The sequence below is a fragment of the Saccostrea echinata genome, unplaced genomic scaffold (assembly GCF_033153115.1).
Source record: "Saccostrea echinata isolate AGI-Se365-2 ecotype Australia unplaced genomic scaffold, CSIRO_AGI_Sech_v1 ptg000012l, whole genome shotgun sequence".
Lineage (NCBI taxonomy): Eukaryota > Metazoa > Mollusca > Bivalvia > Ostreida > Ostreidae > Saccostrea > Saccostrea echinata.
Genome location: NW_026889761.1, coordinates 7,504,778 through 7,527,017, shown reverse-complemented (window position 1 = coordinate 7,527,017; position 22,240 = coordinate 7,504,778). Strand labels below are relative to the sequence as shown.

Below are 22,240 nucleotides of genomic sequence, written 5' to 3'. Positions count from 1 at the left end.
ATATAACTTATAATTTAATTCATTTTCATGCCTTTTTTTTTTTTTTAAACTTATCCCTTTCTGCTTTTTGAAATCCAATTCAATCAAAACTCACGATCCACCTACATGTACATCTTCTGATAGAACGAAAAAGAAAATTCATTTTTCTTAAGTCAGAGAATTACGTAAATAATTATTTGTAATCTAAAATAATTAATAAGTCTTACATGTATTTAGTTCCAGAAATATCCATTTCTTTTTTTTTTTTCATTTTTCAAAGTCGATGAAATAATATTAATAATTATTTGAAATCTAAAATAAGTATTAAGCCTTATTTCGTTTTGAAAATATCCATTCCTAAAGAATTTGAACTATTTTGCGTGAAGAATCGTGCGTTTGCGTTAGCAATCTTGTAAGATCGTGCAACGTGTAGAATCGTGTGCGTGAAGGATCGTTCATGTAACAGATTTTATCGTGCATTAATCGTGCGGAATCGTTCGTGTAACGTGATTGTTTGTGTAAGTTGTCAACAATAACGTTGCAGCCACTGTATGACCAAGTAAGCCTCACCCTGAGGGCTAAATGTATAAAGCCATTGTTATCACTTTTAAAAAAGACTTTAATATACAAAAATACATAATGAATGTAAAAAGTAAAATTTGTTTTTTATAAAATTGTAAATATATGGAATTCCACTGCTGGTTTGTGTAATTTCTATTTTCTGAACAGCTCTTTTTTGGTGCCACACTCTTTAAGGTTCATTGCTCCTCTGATAAGAGAGATAACTCTAACTAGCATAAATTTCTATTATTCCTTTATAAAACTGTGAAGAGACCATTTCTGTCAAAAGAATCTGGGGGGATAAGACGAGCCATGTGCCCATGCCCATTGTTCGGCAATGCAAGAACATTTATTGGAAAAAATCTCTCAATTGTTCGAATTTACTTAAGCATTTTAATGTTTACCGTAGTTTTCAAAATGATATTTATATTCTAAACAACTAAACAGTTGACTTTCATTTACTGTCACAAATGTCTAACATGGGTAATAAGGACTTCTATTAATTAATCTGCATATTGAGTGTTTACACTTATTGTGGAGATATTATAAAAATGTTAACATCGTATATAATGATAATGGTGATCTAGAAGCGCTTTTATTTAAAATAAATAAAACGGGAATAAAAGTATTCAAATATCTATTATAATCTTTATCCGGCATTTTAAATAATTTACTGTAAATAAATTCATTACTACATGTATATATTTTATTTCCAGTGAAAAATATGTTATTCCTATAGACATTTTTTATAAAGTAAAACAAAATTAAAACCAAAAAAATCAACAACAAAAAAAAAATCAGAGCATGACTCGAACACTTTCCTCAATAAACGTCCCTTCAAAGTGCTCATCGCTAACCACTAGACCACGGAGTCACACTAACATTTCCATTTAAATAGCATACAGTTCTCTATATTTAGCAAGCGTTTTTGGACTTAGAATTTTTTAAGACCACGGTGAAAATTTAAGTAAGTTAACTTAATTTTTTATGTAGAGTGGGTCTTCATACCAAATTTTTGCAAGTGTAAAAAGCAACATCTTTCCATTGCCTTTCATTAATCGTTCTCAAAAAAATGGTACGATGACCCACTCTATTTAAAAAATGTAGTTATATCATCCAATTTATGTCAGTTTCTGTGAAAATTGAGCGTGATGCCATTTTGTTGTGTTAATCAGAATCATTTTCGCTGTTACAGTATTCAGGTTTTGTCAAATTTATATGCAAATGGTAATAAGCATTACATTAATTCAACAAAAAATGAAATTTTTGTAAAATGAATTTATTGATTTTTTATCGATCGTTATGTAGGCATATGGCTCGGCTTATCCCCCCAGTTTCTTTGCCCTGCAAGATATGCTGAAATTGTGTGCATTTTAATTATAAATTAGATTTCTTTTGGACAAGATATAAGTATATGGAAATTAAGATTTTATATGAGCAGAGGGTTGAAGAAACTTAAATGAAGAGAAAGGAAGTTTACTCCTGATATTCAGGTTACTTACCATGCAGATAAAGGCAGTGATAGAGATAGTAGCAAACCACTATTTACCTTTTTTTTGGCCCTTTTGTCTTCAGCCTGCTCTCATTAGTTTTGAGTTACTGGCATGGGAATAATGTCATATATCAATTAAAGCATCACAATTTTATGTACATGCGAATGAAATATCTGGATGTCAATTTAAAAAGATAAAAATTTTCAATAAATTTTACTATTTATTTCAGAATCTCCTGTTCATTTATGGGGGTCAAACCTGAGTTTAGAAATTAATTATAGTCTAATTGCTCTTTTTGGCAAACACTTCCGGTTGAAATATAGATGTGCATGAAAATCAAAGGTCTTCCAACTTTCAGATAAGACCTTAAATATTAGGGTGAGCTGTCTCCTGGTAAGATGGCAAAAAATTAGAACCCTAATTACTTCATTGGCTGGAATATATTGCATTGCATCCTGAGCTTCACTTTGCGACATCTGGTCATCAATTAAACATTCTCATTGGGCCATTTAAATACTCAATACAACTGATCATATTAAAATTCTAATGGTCACAAACATAAAATTAGAAGTTTAGGTGTCAAACTTAAAGAGTACAGTATCTATGTCACAACTTTTTAAAATCTTAAGTTAACAATGAAATATGTTGGTATATATTGACTTCACTATTTCTATTCTACTTTGTGACCAAAATAAAATGTTAAGCCCTTTCTGCATCAAAATATATTTATATTAACTGCTCCTGTAATATATTTAGAGATTCAGGTAACCTTGAAATCCCCAGGCCAAGTATAGAATTTGTAATCTTTTCTATTAATCCTTGAGTCTTTAAATAAATTTCATTCTAGCTGTTCTAACTGGTATCACTGACTCATATCCATATAATTCAACTGAAGACATATAATCATCACCATACTGGGATTAACTACATCAGCACAAAAACATCTGTACCACACTGGGGTGGAACAAGGCAGAAATGTATAGACTCTAGTCTCTGTACACACTATATACCATAGACAAATGAATAAATGATACTCTACAACATCATAAAACCTATTTTTCGACAAATAAAATATTTTTTTCCACAATGTGGGATTGCCACATTTATTGGCTTGACCCCTCGTTCTGGTTGTTCCCTTTGCTTTGCCTCTGTCTGGCATCTGAGCTAAAAATCTCCAGTCAGCTGTGGTTTCAGCTGCCACTCTGCTTGTCAAGTTTTCTTGGCAAAAAATTGGATTATGCCAACATTACTCTTAAGACTAATGCCACAGAAGTCTTAATCCTACAGATTCCTCCAATTTCTATCTTGAAATTGAGTTTGTTTGATCTTGGCTTACAACATTTTTTACTTCTTGTTTTTATAATTAAATCTCTTAAAATTTGTGTCAAATTCTTGCATTTTATGTTTATATGACCTTAAAGCATGTTCTATTTGAAATAAATTTCATACGCCTGATTATTTTCAAGTATAAGTAGATATTTGAACACTAGAAAAATTAACAGCATGCAGACACAGGAACTAAGTACAGTCAAGCCTCGTTATTAATCCTGATATTTGTGTTACCAAGCAAATCATTTGAATTAATAGAAGTGCCCAGATGAATGAAATTTACCTTTTATAATTCGTAGATATAAATGTAAATTCCATTCTGCACAAAGTTTGTATGGAAGGTGAAGTGTCTGGGTTATTAGTGTCCAGACTATTGAGACTCGACTGTATTGGGGAAACTGAGGAACAAGGATTTTGCTGTCTGCATGCATACATTTTACACAAAAGATTTTTAGAGATTTGGTATTTCCAATTCTTGACAAAATTTATTTTCTCATTCAGATTACCTATGTAAATTATATATATATATATATATATATATATATATATATATATATATATATATATTAAATATATATATATATATATATATATATATTTCACACAATACCTTAAGTTAATTTATTCACTTTTCAAATCTGCATACCGGTATTCTGAAACCCAATTCTACAAACTCAGAAAATTGCTAGGGTAAATTTTTCATTAACTTCTTATTTTATTAAATTTTTATTCCATTTCAATGATTTATTCAATTCAAATACCATTCCTAACAACACTGTTTTTGGATTTAACCAAGTTAGAGACCTTTTAAATGGTAATTTCTATCAACCAGTAGAGTTCTCTCTACAGAGACATCTCTAAATTGAGCAGGCCGGGGAATCGTATTAACTGCTTTAAAAAGTGTTTACTGTTCTTCAATCAATGACTTCATTAAATAATTAAAATATCAAGAGACAATGCCAAACTTTAAAATGCACAAACAAAAAAAAATGCAAAGGATATAGATTAAATGACCAGTGAAAAACAAACCACCATATTTCAGTCTGTGCTCTCTCAAGGAACAACTTCACAAAAAGCACTTTTTCTCAGAATAAAGTAAATACGGAGAATTGACGTATGAATAAGAAATTATAATCTAGTACACAATATCACTGTGATTTTAGATTTAAAACTTAATAGAAAAGTTAATGTTCATGTTTTAATTCAGCCAAAATGTCACATTTAAGTAATTACAGATTTAGTTTTTTTTTCCTTTATTTTAAAGTTATTTCCAATAGGTATATGATTTTCTGAATTGTCTGTTGAATGCCTGCTGAAAATTAATTTAGATAATTACTACATTTATATAACAGAGCCTAATCCAAGCTGCCTCAAAGCTCTACAATGTTAAAAAGAAATATTTGCTTTCCCTTCCTTATACCTAAATTAATACTTAATTTTACTCCCCTCCCCCCTCCCCCTTTATACACTTTCCATTGGTCTATGTAAAAGGATTATATGGACAGGTGACTAAGGATTACATAGGTGTTATTTAAAACAAGCTAATTTTTTCTAAAACTACCAAATACATACTAAAGAACAATTCACTGTGTTCAAAACACATGAGTATTTAAATGGTTTTCACGCTTCAAAATTTGACCAATGTCGCCAGGAAACTTGCGTCCAAAGCTTATATTAGCGGCCCTCCCATTGGCATAGAGTTTAACTACTTACACTAACTGAGTTTTGTTGTTTTGTTTCGGAGGGGACAGAATACAATATTTTGTCTGGTCACTCCTGAAACAATGAGTCACAAACCCCCCTCGGCAAAAGTATTAGTAAGGTTTAATATAATGTGTGATAACCACAATTGTATAAATTGAAGTGTTTAGCTGGCATGTGTTGTAAATTAAAATTTCTACCTGTGTGGTTTGAACAGACAAACAAGGTGTTAATTTGACTGTTTGGCGACATTTATATCACGTGATGACCAACCATTTTACTTCATCATTCATAATCCCCAGTGTTTACGATGTTTATGAATGAAAATCACTACAAAACAATCACTAATGAATGCATTTTAATTATAACTCATCATTTCCTTGCCTCCTCACATAAAAATGTTTTTGCATGAGAATACCCCTCTTAAGAAAGGGAGTGTAAAGGCATTGTCCTCCTAAACATAAACATTTCAAAATTTAATATTTTTCTTTGAGGGGTTCCATATAGAAGTGTTGGTCATAATAAAAAAAATTCATATGAGAAAGATCTGCTTTATACTATAGGTCATACTGACTTTTTATCTGTAGGAAGTAAAGATGAGACTGGATATCCCCCCTCCCCCCCCAAAAAAATCAAAGCACACATTTCATTAAGGTTTCATTCACACATATATATAAATCAAAATTTGTCTGGGATACTGCTAGAGATAAGCAAGTACTACTGGGATCTGAACGCTGAGCTTAACATACAGATAGATGGACAGACATGGTACGCCAAATATAACCCCCTTTTCATTGCAGGATGAATAAAGAGTGACACATTAGGTAGTGAAATCCCATTTCCCATTTATACCGAAACTTACTGACTTCTCTTAATTGCCAATAATTTAATCTGTGATCTTATATACCTACCTCAGAGAAAATAAAACTGATTGTCAAAAATGTATAGCAGGCATTAGTCAAGACCACACACCAAGTGTCAATACCAACCCTGGAAAATCAGTAACTTTCAGTACCTATAAGCTTTCTGGAGGCAAATCTAGAGCTTAAAATGTAGTATTTGCACAAAATTCAGTCTAAAATGTTCTTGAAACTTAATTATATAGAATTTTTTTTAAAAAGGTACCCCAATTAATCTAATTGTTTTATTGTGATGACATTAAAGTATCATTAGTTGTAATAAAAGACCCATTCTGCAACCTCTGAAAAAAGAATATTGGTTCCACCTGCATTAAAACCAATGAACAGTAAATTATATTTTCTCAATGAGCTCAATTTAGATGTTACCGAGATTCATAATCTCCATTTTCTTCCTGCTGTATGAAGCCATATTAAAAGCCTATCATATTATAGGCTTTCTACTTCTCTATAGTATCATGTAATTCTTGTATTATCACTAATGAAAATCAGGTTCTTCTGTCTGATGTTCTAAGTGGGGACCTGGTGTACATGCTGCACATCTATTAATCACCCTTGTGCATGAATCAATTGCAATGCACAAAAAAGGACACCTGATCTAGACAGAGTATGCTTTTCACCCCATAATGTTCAAGTAGAGAATTATTATATCCCAATTTGCACATTAACAGGGGGAAAAATTGAGGAATCATAAAACAACTTTTTTTTCTTTCTCTTAGAAATAAAAATGAATTATTCATTTTCCTACCTAAAATATGAAATAGTAGAACATTAAAATCAAATTATATTTGAATGCATTAATTAAAGTTGTTTTTTCCATTAAAAATGAAACCATTGGGAGAATACTGTATGGCCACAAAGGACCAAAACTGCTTGCACATTATATTTTCTGAAGATGCACATTATACAAGTTGCATGTCAATATTTGTGCGATATTTTGTTCCTATCAAATGAAATGCAGGTGATCTTCACATAATAAAGCCAATTGGGTATGGACTAGCTAAAATGCTTTTTTTTTACCCTCTCTCTAATTTCCCCATTCCTGATGAGCCAATGAATAAATTATTTCAAACAAAAGAAAAGCTTAAATGTTTCTCCAAAATCAACAAAGACTTCATCACCAGTGGTTTCTGTCTCAAGGTTTACCATTTCTTAGCAATGCTTAACCATTTCCATTGGCTTCCATTAATCACAATATTTCAGTCTGGGGAGAATTGAGGTCTCCCATTTTCAAAATTTCTGATTAGAATATTCTTATCTTGCATTCTTCGTAACTTGCCATCTGCCTTTTTCATAAAAAAATGGCATCTAATCATTTTTTAAAAAGTTCACTTAATTTTCCTTCATAATTACTTCACGTAACTGTCATTCATATGATTAGAACTTCAGTGATCTGTTTTAGCTGCTTTAGTTAATGTCATCCAACTAATTTAAAATTGTTATTGAGTAATCTTCCTCGATGTGATAAAAAATCAAACAAAATTTACTGAGGATTCTATTTGAATGAGTTACTGTAATAATATATAGTAAGTTTGTAACAATTAAGATACATTTATGTATTATAGGCAATGCACAATACATTTTGGATGACAGTTTACAACATATTGAGAATTAAATGATTTTTTCAATTTTTGTGAATATATCATAAATATTTAAAAAAGGTCATTTTATATATCTACTTTTTCCACCACGAATGTGATTTTTGAGCAATTCTTCACAAGTATTTGCCTATATGTTCAGTATACTTACTTAATTATTAAAAAAAATAATAATAAACAAGAGACTTATATCAGACGGATTCAATAGCAGTCAGGGATTATTCTATCAATTCATCCAGATCACAATATGTACTGCAACTATATATTTATCATTCATATGTTCACAAGAAAGCAAGTATTGTAAAGCATATCGTTTTCCGATTTTCTGTATTGTTACATGTACATATCACTTATAGACTCATTATCATATTTAATATGGAAATATTGTTATTAAACCAATCTTTCATGTAAAATCTGACAATGGTGACTTTCATTTTTTATCTATCAATACTATAATTTTCTTTATCATTTGATTCAATCTTGAATTAATGATAATAATATTTATTTGTTTTCCAATCTTGACCTCCATGACCTTTGACACAAAAAATTATTGTAAGCATTTGAATAATATATATTTTGAATTCCCAGTTTTCTCTATACCTTTTCCAACCTTTTTTTCTTGAGAAGGTACATAATCCCCAAACTAATTAATGTATGAACGAGACATTTAGTTGACAGTAAAACAGAACAAAATTAATTACTCTGTTCTTTTGAAAAGGGAAGGGCAAAACATTCAAAGTTAACCATTAAACATCAAAACCTTAGTTTCAGTAAAATCACACATGCACGGAGCCCGAATAAAAAACAGAAAATCCAAATCACATCCTTAAGGCAGCTCTTGATGAATTTAATCCCCATAACAGGAGGTTAAGACGAGACAATAGACAAGCAATTTAGTACCCTAAAATTTGTACCGACTTTGGGTCTAAGCTGTATATTAACACCTCTAACATTCAATATCTACTTAGCACATACTGCCCTCTAGACCCAGACTACCCTCTCAACCACAAACACCAGAAATCAGACTGAAGGTCTACCACAACATCAAATAATTGTCCAACAATCAGAATTAGCAAGCGGTATACCAACAAACCAAATCAGAATAAATATACATAAGTTTTATATACCCTGAAGTTATAGACCATGCTGCAGCATGATACGTACGTTCACATTGACAGGGAAAAAACATGTCTCAGCCAATATTAGGGCAAAATAAAACATTACCATGTAAGCCAATGTTCTGCAGTCTTTTCACTGCTGTCAAAAGGTGATTCAAAAAGAGTCTGCCCTTTTTCTTCTGGTTTTATTTCCCTTATGCAGAACAGTTTGCCATTTATCAAATGGAGACAAAAGGGAGTAAGAGACAAATATATTCAAACACGACAATATTATATGGACATAAGATCAAGTTATCCAGGTACAGTCTTTTTTTTTTTTTTGAACATTTATGTTTTTTGTTTTAGCCTACAAAATAAGAATGTTATACACAAACAAAAAGTTTGTCTTTACTTGCAAGAACCTTGACTTGCTCTTTAAAAGTGATTTTTTTTTAAATGTCAAGGTTTCTTTTTTTTCTTATAAAAGCCATGCCCACAATATCCTCTCCCTAATGCTTCTAATATTAAATCATTTGTCAAAGAACCATTAAAACTGAACTTGCTCTTCTTAAAAGCAACTTAATAGGATGTCTGTAGAGAATTACTCCAACAAATTAAATTCTTTTTTGTTCTAGAAGGTTATTGAATGAACAAGGAGACAGTAATGGAATTACAAATACCAATAACTTCCATTCATTCACCTCCAATAGTCACTGCACCCTTTATGCATCATTAGCTGTAGGTAAACTTTCATAATCTGTAGTATATGTCTATACAAACATTTTCATACTTTCCTGCACATGTACTTACATCATTTGTAGTATTTCTGAGAGATACCAGTTCTTCGGTGCTCCGCTGCTTGTCCCCCCGGAGCTCTGGTTTTGACTTTTCTCTGACAGATGACCATTCTGACTTTGTCCACCTTGACCATCCTTCCCAGACATGCCTTATCTCTGAATGAACAAGCTTTTGCAACTGTATAGATTTTTTTTTCTTCTCTCTGTAAATACATTTAAAACAGACATGCAAGTACAATAAAATTTTTCCGGACTGACCTTTTGATTCAACATTTTCCTGGAAATCCTTCAAATGTCAAAACTCTAATATATATATATATATATATATATATATATATATATATATATATATATATATATATATATATATATATATATTTCTCCGCAGTTAAGGGTGTTGTATTTATTGGAAACATTTATCTTCTTTATTGTACTGTATATTTTCATTAAACAGAATTAAATCTTTGAAATAATATTAAATAAAAGAGTATTAATTGACTACCACAATTAAGGCTATGGGGAATAAAGTTGATTAACAGTAAAACCAAGTCAGTGCCCCTTGTCTGATGAACACCCATCACATGTTAAAAGGTTTTTGAAAATTAATAAACTTGTTTTCCTAACATCAATATGCAAAACTCGAACATATATCAAGTATTCTGACAGTCATTTTTTTGTTTTGAAAATAATTCCATCAAGTATTAAAAGGCCAATGACTTCAACTGGACAACAATAACATTTTTAATTAGGGATCTGAACTTTATTTACACAGATTTCTTCTTCAATTTTTTCTATTATAGTATTTTTTAATTACAATGAGTAATCTACTTTAGATTTTTAAATATGTTAAAGAGTTGTTCATTTTGCCATCTGCAGCATTAGTCAGCAATTCTCAATTATGTAAATTTAAATTTCAGAGAGCAAAAATTTTAATATATACTTAAAAGAACCTTTAATTTTTATAAATGTGATGATCATATACATTTTATCTATTGTACTGCCATTAACAGCTTTACATCATGTATAGATACAAATATAACCATTCCTATCCTCATGCCTTCAAATCAACATTATATACATTACACTGCAAACACTACCATTACTTGATACCTTTTAATTTTCTTACCATATAAATTACCTTCTTTAGCTTTCCACAAACCACTATCCCCAAACTTTTACTACCATCTAATTTTCCTGTCTAAAGCTACCACATTTCCCACAATGCCATACCGGATGCACATGTTCTGTGGTTCGGCTGAACATGTTAACATTTACCACATCTTAACATATATGTATAACATTCGAGTTCCCATGATGCCTTTAAGCTCCACTTTCTAAATCTGCATGATGATTTTCCATAGTTTCCTACACATATTGTAGCCATAATCAAGGACATATGTACTAACGGGATAGGCAACTTCTCCAGCACCATGTTTATTTTCCAAAAACGTCACACAAAAAACGTTACGTTTTTTTCAAATAACGTTTATTCCCAGTTAAAAGTTTTTCTGATAAATGTTATCTGTTCTTATTGTTTATTGAGATGAATTTTTGATAAATTTTAAAGCATACATTGTAAAATAAATTAATTTATAAAGCAAACAGCCACCAAATTCTGCGAATTCTTGGAAATCTGGCCAATCTGTGGATGTGTTGATTTTGAATTTACAATATAATTATATTAGTTTACAAAGATAAGGATCAGCATAAACAGTGCCAATGACAAATTTTGAATAATTTTTTGATTGATAAATAAAGGTTTTTTCCTGATATATTGATAACATTACAGATATATTATATCTATGAAAATGTCATCAGAAATCCCAGAACTTACGAGATATATCGCAAGACTTGCTAAAAGTTGCCTATCCCATTGGTATATATACGTCCCTGCCATGATTCGAAACCATTTCTGTTACTTTGTGACCAAAATGTTCCTTATGTTTTGATTCCATAAAATTCTGATGATGAAAATAGAAAGCATTTACCCTCCATCTTGCATTAATTCCTCATAGACCCATAGACAGGCTACTTACTGCATATACTCACTTATAAGTAGGTCCGCCTGTAAATCGGTTCTTTTTTTCAACTTTTATTGGAGGTTTTTGCCATTGACTCGCTTATTAGTTGGTATAACTTTTTGCCAGAATGGGTTGACAATTTTAAGTCAATGCTCTAATGTTTAAACCCATATTCCAAATATTAATATTTTTCAAAAATGATGAAATTTTATAATTACGAGGTGCTCAATGTCCAAGCCATGTTCGTTGTTTCTACTTTATAAATGCTACACTTGATCTATTATTGGCAACTATCATGCTAAAGTTTTCATTTGTTTACTTAAACAATTACTGTCTTATACCCATGTCGCTTGCATGTACCAGACACTGTGTTTAGTGGCATGCGCCCCAATAAAATGACTGTGTACACAGGAAACAATTAATTTCATTAAAAATAACATTTTTAATATAGTCAAGAATTATATTCTGAATTATTTTTTAAAAGATGAATATTAAGTTATCAAAAATATATGAAGGTACATAATGATTATTTGGCAATCACAACTTTACTGATAAATGATTAGTGTTTTTACGATAGTCTCACGCCAACTATCGAAAAATCGTAGCTGAAGACAGCACGTTGGCGACAATCAATAGAAAATTTTTAAATCAATAGTAGTTACATTTTTTCTAAATATTTTTTTCATACAAACTGGTTTATCTTTTAACATTATCAAAGGACATTTCTCTATTTCTCATGCAAATGGTGGACAAATTTTCCTAGTAAGCATAAACTGAAGCTGGTCTCAAGTATTTGTATTAAAATATTGTTTTCATTTACGAGGATATCTGAATATTTCATGGTTACCTTTATTTAATTTAACCTTTAAATTAAAGTTCAAACTATCCATCATATAATCAATTGTATGTTACTGATTCAATTTGATAATCGATAGTAAATTAAATTTGGTTCGATTTTGTGACACTATAAATGATAGATTTACAGTAAGTAGCCAGTTACTAAAGAATTAGATATGTAAATAATCAACAAAGTAAATGGTACACACTTAAGATAAAAAAAAATAATCAAAATATGTAATTACTTGTATTTTTAGGCATAATGTTAGAATACATAAATAAAATAATACGTCCAGACTTTTGTCAGTGATAATCATCGGAGTTGTTTGAAAAATGCTACATTTCGCAATCCAGTAAAATACCAAATGATTTTTGTTAGGACTCACCCATACGTCGGACACAGAGTTTTGGACCAAAATACCTACTTATAGGCGAGTATATACGATATCTGGAATAAACATATTTTGGCCTTCCTGTAAAAAACCTTTAAAATGAAATCTAGTTATTGCAGTTCTTACTCTCTCAGAACATTTGCTCCTCCATATTCTATATGTATGAAACATACAACTTTTATCCCCTGTACATCCATCAATTTCCAGCACTTAAGCCCCCCTCCCACCCATGTCCTCATCCCCTTAGACAAAAAAAAAGCACTTAAGCCCCCCACCCCACCCCACATTCACATCCCTCCTTTTCTTCATCCCCTTAAACAAGAAAACCTCCAATTCCATTCCATTTCCCTTCAACCTTCATATATCATGGAAATGTCCTACATTTAGAAGAAAACTTCCCAATACAAAAAGTCAGTGACAATTGTACTACAATGCCATGCAAACAATTGCTAAATTTCTGGTACAAAATACTTGTTTATTGTGATTCTCGGTCAAACACAATGTGGAATGCCAGTTATTTTGTCTCCTACCCCCATCTAACAGTTTCATTTCCGCTCTTATATTTTTTTTAACATCCAACTCATATTAAGTGACTTAACATGCAAAGTCACTTCCTCAAAATAAGAGAGAGGACACTTAATTGCCAGTGCCGAAGTACTTCGATCAATTGCTTCATATCTGAGTTTACACTTACTGATTTGAATCCTGCTTATTCAAACACTCAGCCACTCTTGGAAATATTCATCTCAGTCTACAACATGAAAAAAAAAACTTCATGATAACACTTCTGTCATCAAATGTATTGTCTACAAACTCGATCCTCAACAAACTGCATTGCAAAATTTCTGCAATAATCCTTTAAAAGTGGGCAACAAGATTCTGTTTGTATGTTTTGTTTTATTTTTGTTTCTTTTTTTCAATTTTAAATTCAATCCTAATTAAATTGACTGCACTTGAGGCTAAGAATTTGAAAAATGTGCAGGTAATTTTCAGCAGTGTTACATTGTAGTTCCACTATAAAATCGGACATTATACTGCAAATTAATAAAGCCATGATTCATTTTCATATGGATATTTTTTGTTTGTTTACACTATTTCTGAAATTCCTCAATGCCTAAGTTTCTACTTTTATTCTAATCTATTTCTATCATTCATTAATAATCATACAATCAAAATTTATTTGCACAATGTCAATATGTATTATATAACTTTTCTTTCATTCATTCTTTTGGATGCAAGATGCACTAAGATATGCAAATTCTGCCTGTCAGTAATTAACAATGCATATTCATTCTATAAGTTAATTGAAAGTAAAATAGATTTCAAACAAGAACAACATGAATAAAATTCCTATATTCTTCATTTATTAAAAAATTAAAAAAAGCACGTCACTTCGCAATGACAAGTCCTGCTTCAAATCGACATATTTGGCATTTACACAACTTTGAACAAAGCTAACTGCATGCACAAACAAACAAAATCAACAATCAAAAGATAAAAACATACAAAATAGGCTAGATGTCCTTGGTACAGCAATTGGTATAAATATGTTTTATGTCTGCGACCCAGTGCTCTATAGAAGATGACTTCGCCGTGTCAATCCACTGCTGTCTGCCTATATGTCATTCCCTTACGAGGGGCGCATGACACCCGCATCTCCAAAATCATCTTTTATGGTTTATGTGTTTATTAGTCGTTAGAGCTTCTCTCGCAAATCTGTTAGCCACAAAACCTTTCGCCCTCATGTCTTGCGGGGAGACACAGCTTTGGTAACCGTGGTCACCACAAAAATTGTAAATGCGATTCTGGCTATGCAGGATTCAGCATTCGAATGTAAGTACAACCATCTTCTCATGTGAATTTCTTTTAAAGTGGTGACATCAAAAACACCATATTGCCCTGATTACCTAACCATGTCCATAGGCTTATGGCATTAGTCGAATGTCATAGGAGGTTTTTAGAGTGATTTCTACACATTGAGCAGCTAGAACATCCAAGGATTAATTTAAATCGCTTTCTTTTTTAACTATTTAATGCATCAGCTTCAGTGTACTTTTTTTAAAATTTGTTCATCTTTTTTTCAAATAATTGATTTGAATATCTATATATGTTTCTCAAATGAAACACCTGTACATATCTGACAGGTGTGAATTTCTGCTTTTTAAGTAGAGAAAACGACAATAGGTGTTAGGTAAATGCCTTTAAAATTACCTCCATTTTTAAAATGGTGATGTGGCACAACCCTTATATTGCATGAAAATGAAAGTGATATTTTACAAAATACCTTGAATTCTTGACATATTTTAATGTATAATCATTTAATAATATTTGTAAACAATATAAATGCCAAGGAGAAGAAATTCAATTACTGTGATGAAAAATTACACATGAAAATGGCACAACCTAATTTAAAAGTTATTCAAGTTCATTTAACATTTTCTTAAACTAATTAATGACAAATAGTTAGATAAGTATAAACATCAAAATATATTTAAATCATTTTTCACATAGAAATTTACGCAAATTTGGCATCAAAAATAGCTTAGTGCATTACTCATTTTGTCAAGAAAATGAGGTGTACGCAATGCTGCCAAAAAATGAATTTGTGGTCATTAATTCAAGTAAAATGAACAATATTCCAATTTGCAAATATTTTGACATTCAAAGCAAACAAATTAAAACAACCATACACTTATTTTTTCAATACACTGAAGACAGGAATTGCGGACAATATCACATTGTTTCTAACATACTGAATACTTCACCTTCCTTAGTGTAACGGAAAGTTTTAACCTGTTTACTTGTTTTAAATTAGCATATATTTCAATAAATAAATATGAATCTTACACAAGAAAATGAATTACTCCTGTCTACAGTTTGTTTATTATCAATTAAGCACCAAGTAATTAACAGTTGTTATGGACCATATGATATTACACATTTTAAACTTTAAAATTATAATTACATTTCAGATAAAGTGCTTTGTTCCATTTTCACTTGAGACCTTAACAGCTTTGATTATATCTCAATAAATTATCTATATATTAATTATAAGAAATTCTTCATACAACTAAACCTCGTTATCTCAAACACAATGGGACCAAGAAAAAATTTTGAGATATATCCAATGATTTGAGATACTGAGGTTAAATTACTTTAAAAATGGGGTTTGGACTTTATTAAACTTACTTGGACATATCCATGGTATTCGAGATATAGAAGTTCGAGATAAGTTCAACTGTATTTTGTATTTTTATATTCTAAGCCATTGCTTCACAAAAGACTGTCTACTTAAAAAAATATTTTTTGCAACTTCTATGTTTAAAATAAATGGTTCTCTCATTTTCATTCTGAAAATAAATAAATCAATTTATGCCACATATCATGAATACACAAAAGATTTGAAATTTGTCCTGCATTAAACTTTCAGAAAAAATTTCATTCTAAAGACTTCAAACCACGTTGGTCTGCATGCCATCAACCTGTCTCTATGAATTATATATACAATATCTATAAAACACTTTCTATTCTCAACAGAAAAAATAATGAGCGTCTTTTTGTTTGTGTTAAAGGTACTAGCCTTATAATGTTAGAAGTTTCAAGTTTCATAATGCCTCATCAGTTTTTGTGACATTCTAAAAAAAAAAAAAGAGATGGATTTAGCAGGATCTTGTCTGAATTAATATTTATATTTACTTCCATATTATTTTCTTATGTACATCCATTTACCACACTTTGTCTAATGTTGTGGATATTCTCTTCTGGTAATTTAAAATTGTATTTCTATTACAATACTGCTGATCTATGATGAAGGTATGTGAATTTTACCTAATGTTAATGGAAATTTGAAACAGTCTTCTTTAGACTCTTAATGAGTTTATATTCGCTTTGTCTTTGATAATTATTTTGTGCATTAATATGTCACATAAAAGAAAGTAGTCTGTTGCTAAAGATTTCTTGAAGCACTTTAATTCCTTGATCAGCAATACTTGTTTGGATCATACTGTCAATTCCAATTTCAGGAAAACTTCATACCATGTCCCTAACAAAATCATGCAGAGTCAATTTTGAGCATATATATACATCTGTACAAACATATAAATACAAATTTGCTCATAAATAACCAAAATACAATTTTACCATGAAGATTTGGAATTTTACATCAAATTTTGAACATCTGAATTAAAATCTTGTCATGAATACTTTTTCAAAGTAAGATGGAAGTTCCAGTCACTTTTTTTTATTACCTCAATACCTTGAATCCTCTGAATCTCAAAGTTTTTTACTTAGCCTAATAACTAAGTTTGAGATATCGAGGTTTGACTGAATTTGGAATAACCTATCATTCCTAATTTATAAATGAATAGGGACTGTTTATTTGATTGTCTTTAAGTGTGATGGTTTCAAATATTAATATATGTTAGGGCAAGTCAACTATGTAAACATTTTTAGTTCCCTCTCCATCTGTCTGTCTGTCTCTCTGTCAGTCTGACCCACTTGGTTTTCCATATTTTTTTCCTAGTTGCTTGCATTGTAATATTGAGCTGATTTTGTTTGCCTAATTGGTTTGTGAGTCCATCTTAACTAACAGACATAGTTTGCATTTCATTCTGCTTCGATGATTTTTCAGGAAATTATGGCCCTTTATAGCAGTAGGGGACTCAGTTAATATTGCTTGTTGCAATACTCTTAGAATGCTTTTTCATATGAACTTTCTCTGGAATTACAAAATAACTCTAATAAAATCTTGAAACATCAAGCATGTACAACTGTTACAAATGCATTTTGCAAAAATGTGCACAAATGAATTTTGCAAAAATGTGCACAAATCTGTGCATTAAATGGGTCTCCATAGTCTAGAAGACATTACAAGTTTTTAGTGGCATGATGCTTTACGAGCTAGAGACTGAAACAAGCAGTATTCTGTTCACACTCATGAAAGACATCTTTTTACGAGTATCTTACTTATAATCTTCTATGAGATAAACTTATTACCGAGGTACTTGACTTTGTTGATTTACTCCATTACATATTGCAAATTATGCATATTTATCTAGTTTGACTTGTGACTACACTTCCAAAAAAAATATACCATAAAATTAATGAGTACACAAAGTATCCATACTATAAATACCCCTATAGTCACTTGTCAGTACTGAAATTTAATGAACAATTATAGAGACAGAAAAATTGTTAAAACCTTCTTCTCAAGTACAGCAAGATCCTGAATAGTCATATCAATTTGCAACAATCATCATATCATCCATACTGAAATGAAAGAAAAAGTGAGCAAGCTCAGATACCCCACGCTTCCCCAAAACTCGACAATGCAACACGTAATGAACGGTACAGTGCATTTTAAATACACAGTATAATTCAAAAAGGGGCATTACTTGCAAAAAATCATCACATCAAAACTTCTTGCATATAAGGACAATCAAATCTTTGTATGTTACAAATTTAATTGGGCTGAAGTTTCTAGATAAATAATGGAATCAAAATTTCTTAGTAATATACAAATCTATACATTATGTCTGAAATACCTACAAAGTTTCAGGAAATTCAGTGCAGGAGTTATGCTGACAAACTATTATTTAAATTCCTCAGTGATTTCGATTTGTTAATGTGTGTAAGTCCATGCCCAACAAATGACAATTTACACATTAAATAATTGGTGGAAACAAAATTATGATGTAGTCACATGAATTTGTTTATATACTGAACTTATGAAATTATTTAAGGCAAAGCACCAATTTGAGGGGGTTGGGGGTGAGAACTATCCAAGAATTTGTGTGTGTGTGTGTGTGCCTACTGAATCATTAATATTTTTATCTCAATATCAATAAGGGTCTTTTAAGGTCATAAAATATTTCACATAAAATTTCATTACGAAAGCTGATTCCAGTGGAGTTCCTTATTACCTAGCTGGAAAGTTTCTTCAATAATAGGCAAAACTCTTACGGCAAAAATACTGGAATTGGAATTTCCTGTTAATATGCACATCTACACTCTGTACTAAATATCTGCAAAGTTTAACCAAATTCTGTGCAGCGGTTTAAGAGGAGTTGTACTAACAAACTGTTCATCTTTATATTCAAGATATGGCCAAAAATCTAAGTTGAGAAGTGCCAAAATTTCCAGAAAAATAGTGGAATCAGAATTTCCTGGTAATATGCACATCTACACACTGTGTACTAAATATCTGCAAAGTTTGACGAAATTCTGTGCAGTGGTTTAAGAGGAGTTGCGCTGACAAACTGTTCATCTCTATATTCAAGATATGGCCAAAAATCTAGGTTGAAAAGTGCCGAAATTCCCAGAAAAATAAAGGAATCAGAATTTCCTGGTAATATGCACATCTACACATTGTGTGCTAAATATCTGCAAAGTTTGACGAAATTCTGTGCCGCAGTTTAAGTGGAGTTGCGCTGACAAACTGTTCATCTCTATATTCAAGATATGGCCAAAAATCTAAGTTGAAAAGTGTCAAAATTCCCAGAAAAAATAAAAGAATCGGAATTTCCTGGTAATATGCACATCTACACATTGTGTGCTAAATATCTGCAAAGTTTGACAAAATTCTGTGCAGAGGTTTATGAGGAGTTGCGCTGACAAAAAAACAGGACTGACGGACTGACTGACTGACTCACTGACTGACTGACTGACGGATGGGTCAAAAACATTATACCTCACTAAACTTGTTGCATGGGGTATAATAACGTTCAGACTTTCATTTGTTCAAATCATGGTCCCTTAGGGGTAGGTTTGGGTCACAATATTATGTCAATTAGAGTGGAATGCCCAAAAGAAGTATTATTGTGGCACAAATATTTACCCTGCAATTTCAAAAGTCCAAAACTGGGACCAAAAAAACTTCTGAGTCTTGTTCAAGTTCCTCCAGTACTCTCAAATCAATTCCATAATCTTGACCTTGAACTTGACCTTTGGCCAAGTGCATGACCCTAAAATTTTCTGGTGGTCTGTGTTTTATGCCCTGTTCACAGATATGTATTGTAATTGTAGGTGCTTTGAGATCAATCATTGTTCTTTTAAACTTTTTCATGTAAAAACTCTTTCTAAACCTATATCTTAGATTTGAATTGTAGATATTAAGTCTGTACATTTTCAGGTAATTGTGTCACATATACGAGTTTTAAATGACATTTCAATGATCTTGATCTTTTACTTTGTGATTTCAAAATACAGGCATGAATTTGCCTCTGACCCATCCTCTAGCTTTGTCACGAATAGTTCGTGGTTTGGAATTACTGTGACATTAGATTTAATGGATGGTAAGATTGCCAAAGTGATTAAATATCTAAAGATCAACTTGGTAATTTCAATTTATGATTTTATGATGCAGTAAAAAATGTTCATAATTAAGCCAACACATTTGGATTCTGAGTAAATTAATTCATGCTTTCAATGGCTAAAATTGCAAATGGAATATTAGGATTTTTAGCCAATATTTATGCCATAAAAAATTATTGAAGGTCAGATGACACATTCCTCAATAATATATAATTTTTCTCAATAATTTGTCATTGAAGTTATGCTACTTTAACAAGTTTTCTCACAAAATATTGAGGTACCTTACCAGGCATTTCTGCAAGATATTAAGAGGTTGATATTTCCTATTTAATCCTATAAGAAATTGCTGGAATTACAAAAATCACAATTTTTGGTGTACTTCTTCATGACTTTTTCAAAAGTTTTAGAAATCACCAGAGAATGACAAATATCAATAACTTTTTGAAACAATACAAAGAGATACAAAACAGATATTTGAGAAAACGTGTCGTCAGACCTTAAAGAAATTCCATCTATCCTTGATAACTCCTCTTGTCCTTCTTTTACCTTAGAGTCATCAGCTATATAAGGCAATACTGTATACATGTAGCGGGTTTTCTTGGCAGGTGTAAAATTTGGCATTTTGGTTGCTCAAAGGCATGCCAATAATTTTGGCATAATTTATTAAATCAGAAAAAGGATTCCAACACCAAAGCAGGACCCAAGTAAGCACCCTATATAATACTTATAACTAATAAAAATAACTGACAAATCTTGAGACATTTTGGTATATTGTTAGGGAAAACCTAAGTAAATAATCTCCCCCCCCCTCCCCCCCCCCCTGCAAAAGTTTAAAAACTCATGAAATAACCATAAAATTTTAAATGGCATTTAAAATTTCAATAAATGTAATTACTCCCCCCCCCCCCCCCCCCAATGATGAATCAGAGCATATCTTTGGGATTTCAGAAATATTCCAGGAAATTATAACAGTTACCTACATGTACCTTGTTCTTCAAACTGTATACTTATATAATGCAGTTTCCTGACTATTTCTTTCTTTAACTAACAGTTGACATTATCTGTAAAACTAACAAATGGTTAACTAATAAGGGATAACAATGTCAGTAAACTTGACTGACTGTTATGCAACTGTCTCCTTAAAAATATACAGGCGGACAAACAGGCCAAAATTCAAATGCAATGATATCCTTCACATGGCAACTTTATAATGCAGAACTAGACAGGAGTGTCACTGCCTGGACTTGGTTCATAACTAAGGAATTCTGTTTATACCTAAGTTCTTGTCACTCTGGTCAAGTGATAATTTATTTATTGTTGGGTTTATTGTCTGGAACCTGTGGTACCAGCCAAAGCAATATCCAGAACTCTTGTGGAAGCCTTTGTGCACCTTTACTGTCATGACATTAGCTCTGAAAGGGTTGTCTTGATGACCACCATCTGCATGTGTGTGTATATAAAAATACAGTTTATTGGACACATCATGATTTACCTTCAAGTCACCAAATTACGGTTTAATACAACTGTCATAATTTAAAAAGAGAGAGAGAGAGAGAGAGAATTAAACCACCATGATACATGTAATATGACTGATCTGCAAAATACTTAAAATTTAATAAAATGAACTTTTCATTTTTTTTTTAATCTTTATTGTTTAACACAAAGCTGGCAGATTTTCATTCTTATGTCTGTGGATTTTTGTGATTATAGTCCTTACTTAATTAGCAGAACCAAGAGAGAATCGCATCCAACCTGCAAATCATTTACAGATCGATGCAAAGGTTATTGTAAAAGTTATCAATTAATACAAACTGATATTAAATATACCGCATCCCTAATAAATCTGAAGATGATAGCTATGATAGGGTTACCATTAACATTCCCATTTCAACGTCAAAGGTCAAGGTTAAATCAAATGGCAGCATTTAAAAATCTCATCCGTATTTAATTTAAAATGACAGATGGTATTAATACACCTAGCCTGTCATCTATAACAAAAATAACTTTTTAAAAAGTGTAATAAAGTTTAAATCAAAAGGCCATTAAATTAAATTTAGGTGATACATGTAACTTATAATCATCTTAAACCCTGTAAATGTCTGTGAAGTAACATGTCAAACGACTTGAACATATTTAAATATTATCCAGATATTTTAAAAACATAATAAATGAGATTGGGCAAAAGTTCTAAAAACTTAATTTGTATG

The 22,240-nt window shown here is 31.1% G+C and overlaps 1 protein-coding gene across 3 annotated transcripts in view; it reads right to left on the bottom strand.

Moving 5' to 3' along the window:
- Positions 1-22,240, bottom strand: part of LOC133185886 (transcription initiation protein SPT3 homolog) — an 89,584-nt gene that overhangs the window by 47,235 nt on the left and 20,109 nt on the right. For 2 of the 3 annotated variants that reach the window (XM_061321178.1, XM_061321177.1), the window contains 2 exons: positions 13,417-13,473; positions 9,486-9,675 (listed from right to left, as the gene is read on the bottom strand). In XM_061321178.1, coding sequence (XP_061177162.1) covers positions 9,486-9,619 — 134 coding nt within the window. In that variant the 5' untranslated portion in view covers positions 9,620-9,675; positions 13,417-13,473. Of the gene's footprint in view, positions 1-9,485; positions 9,676-13,410; positions 13,474-22,240 lie in introns of all 3 variants that reach the window. The other variant, XM_061321179.1, reaches the window with a different exon arrangement.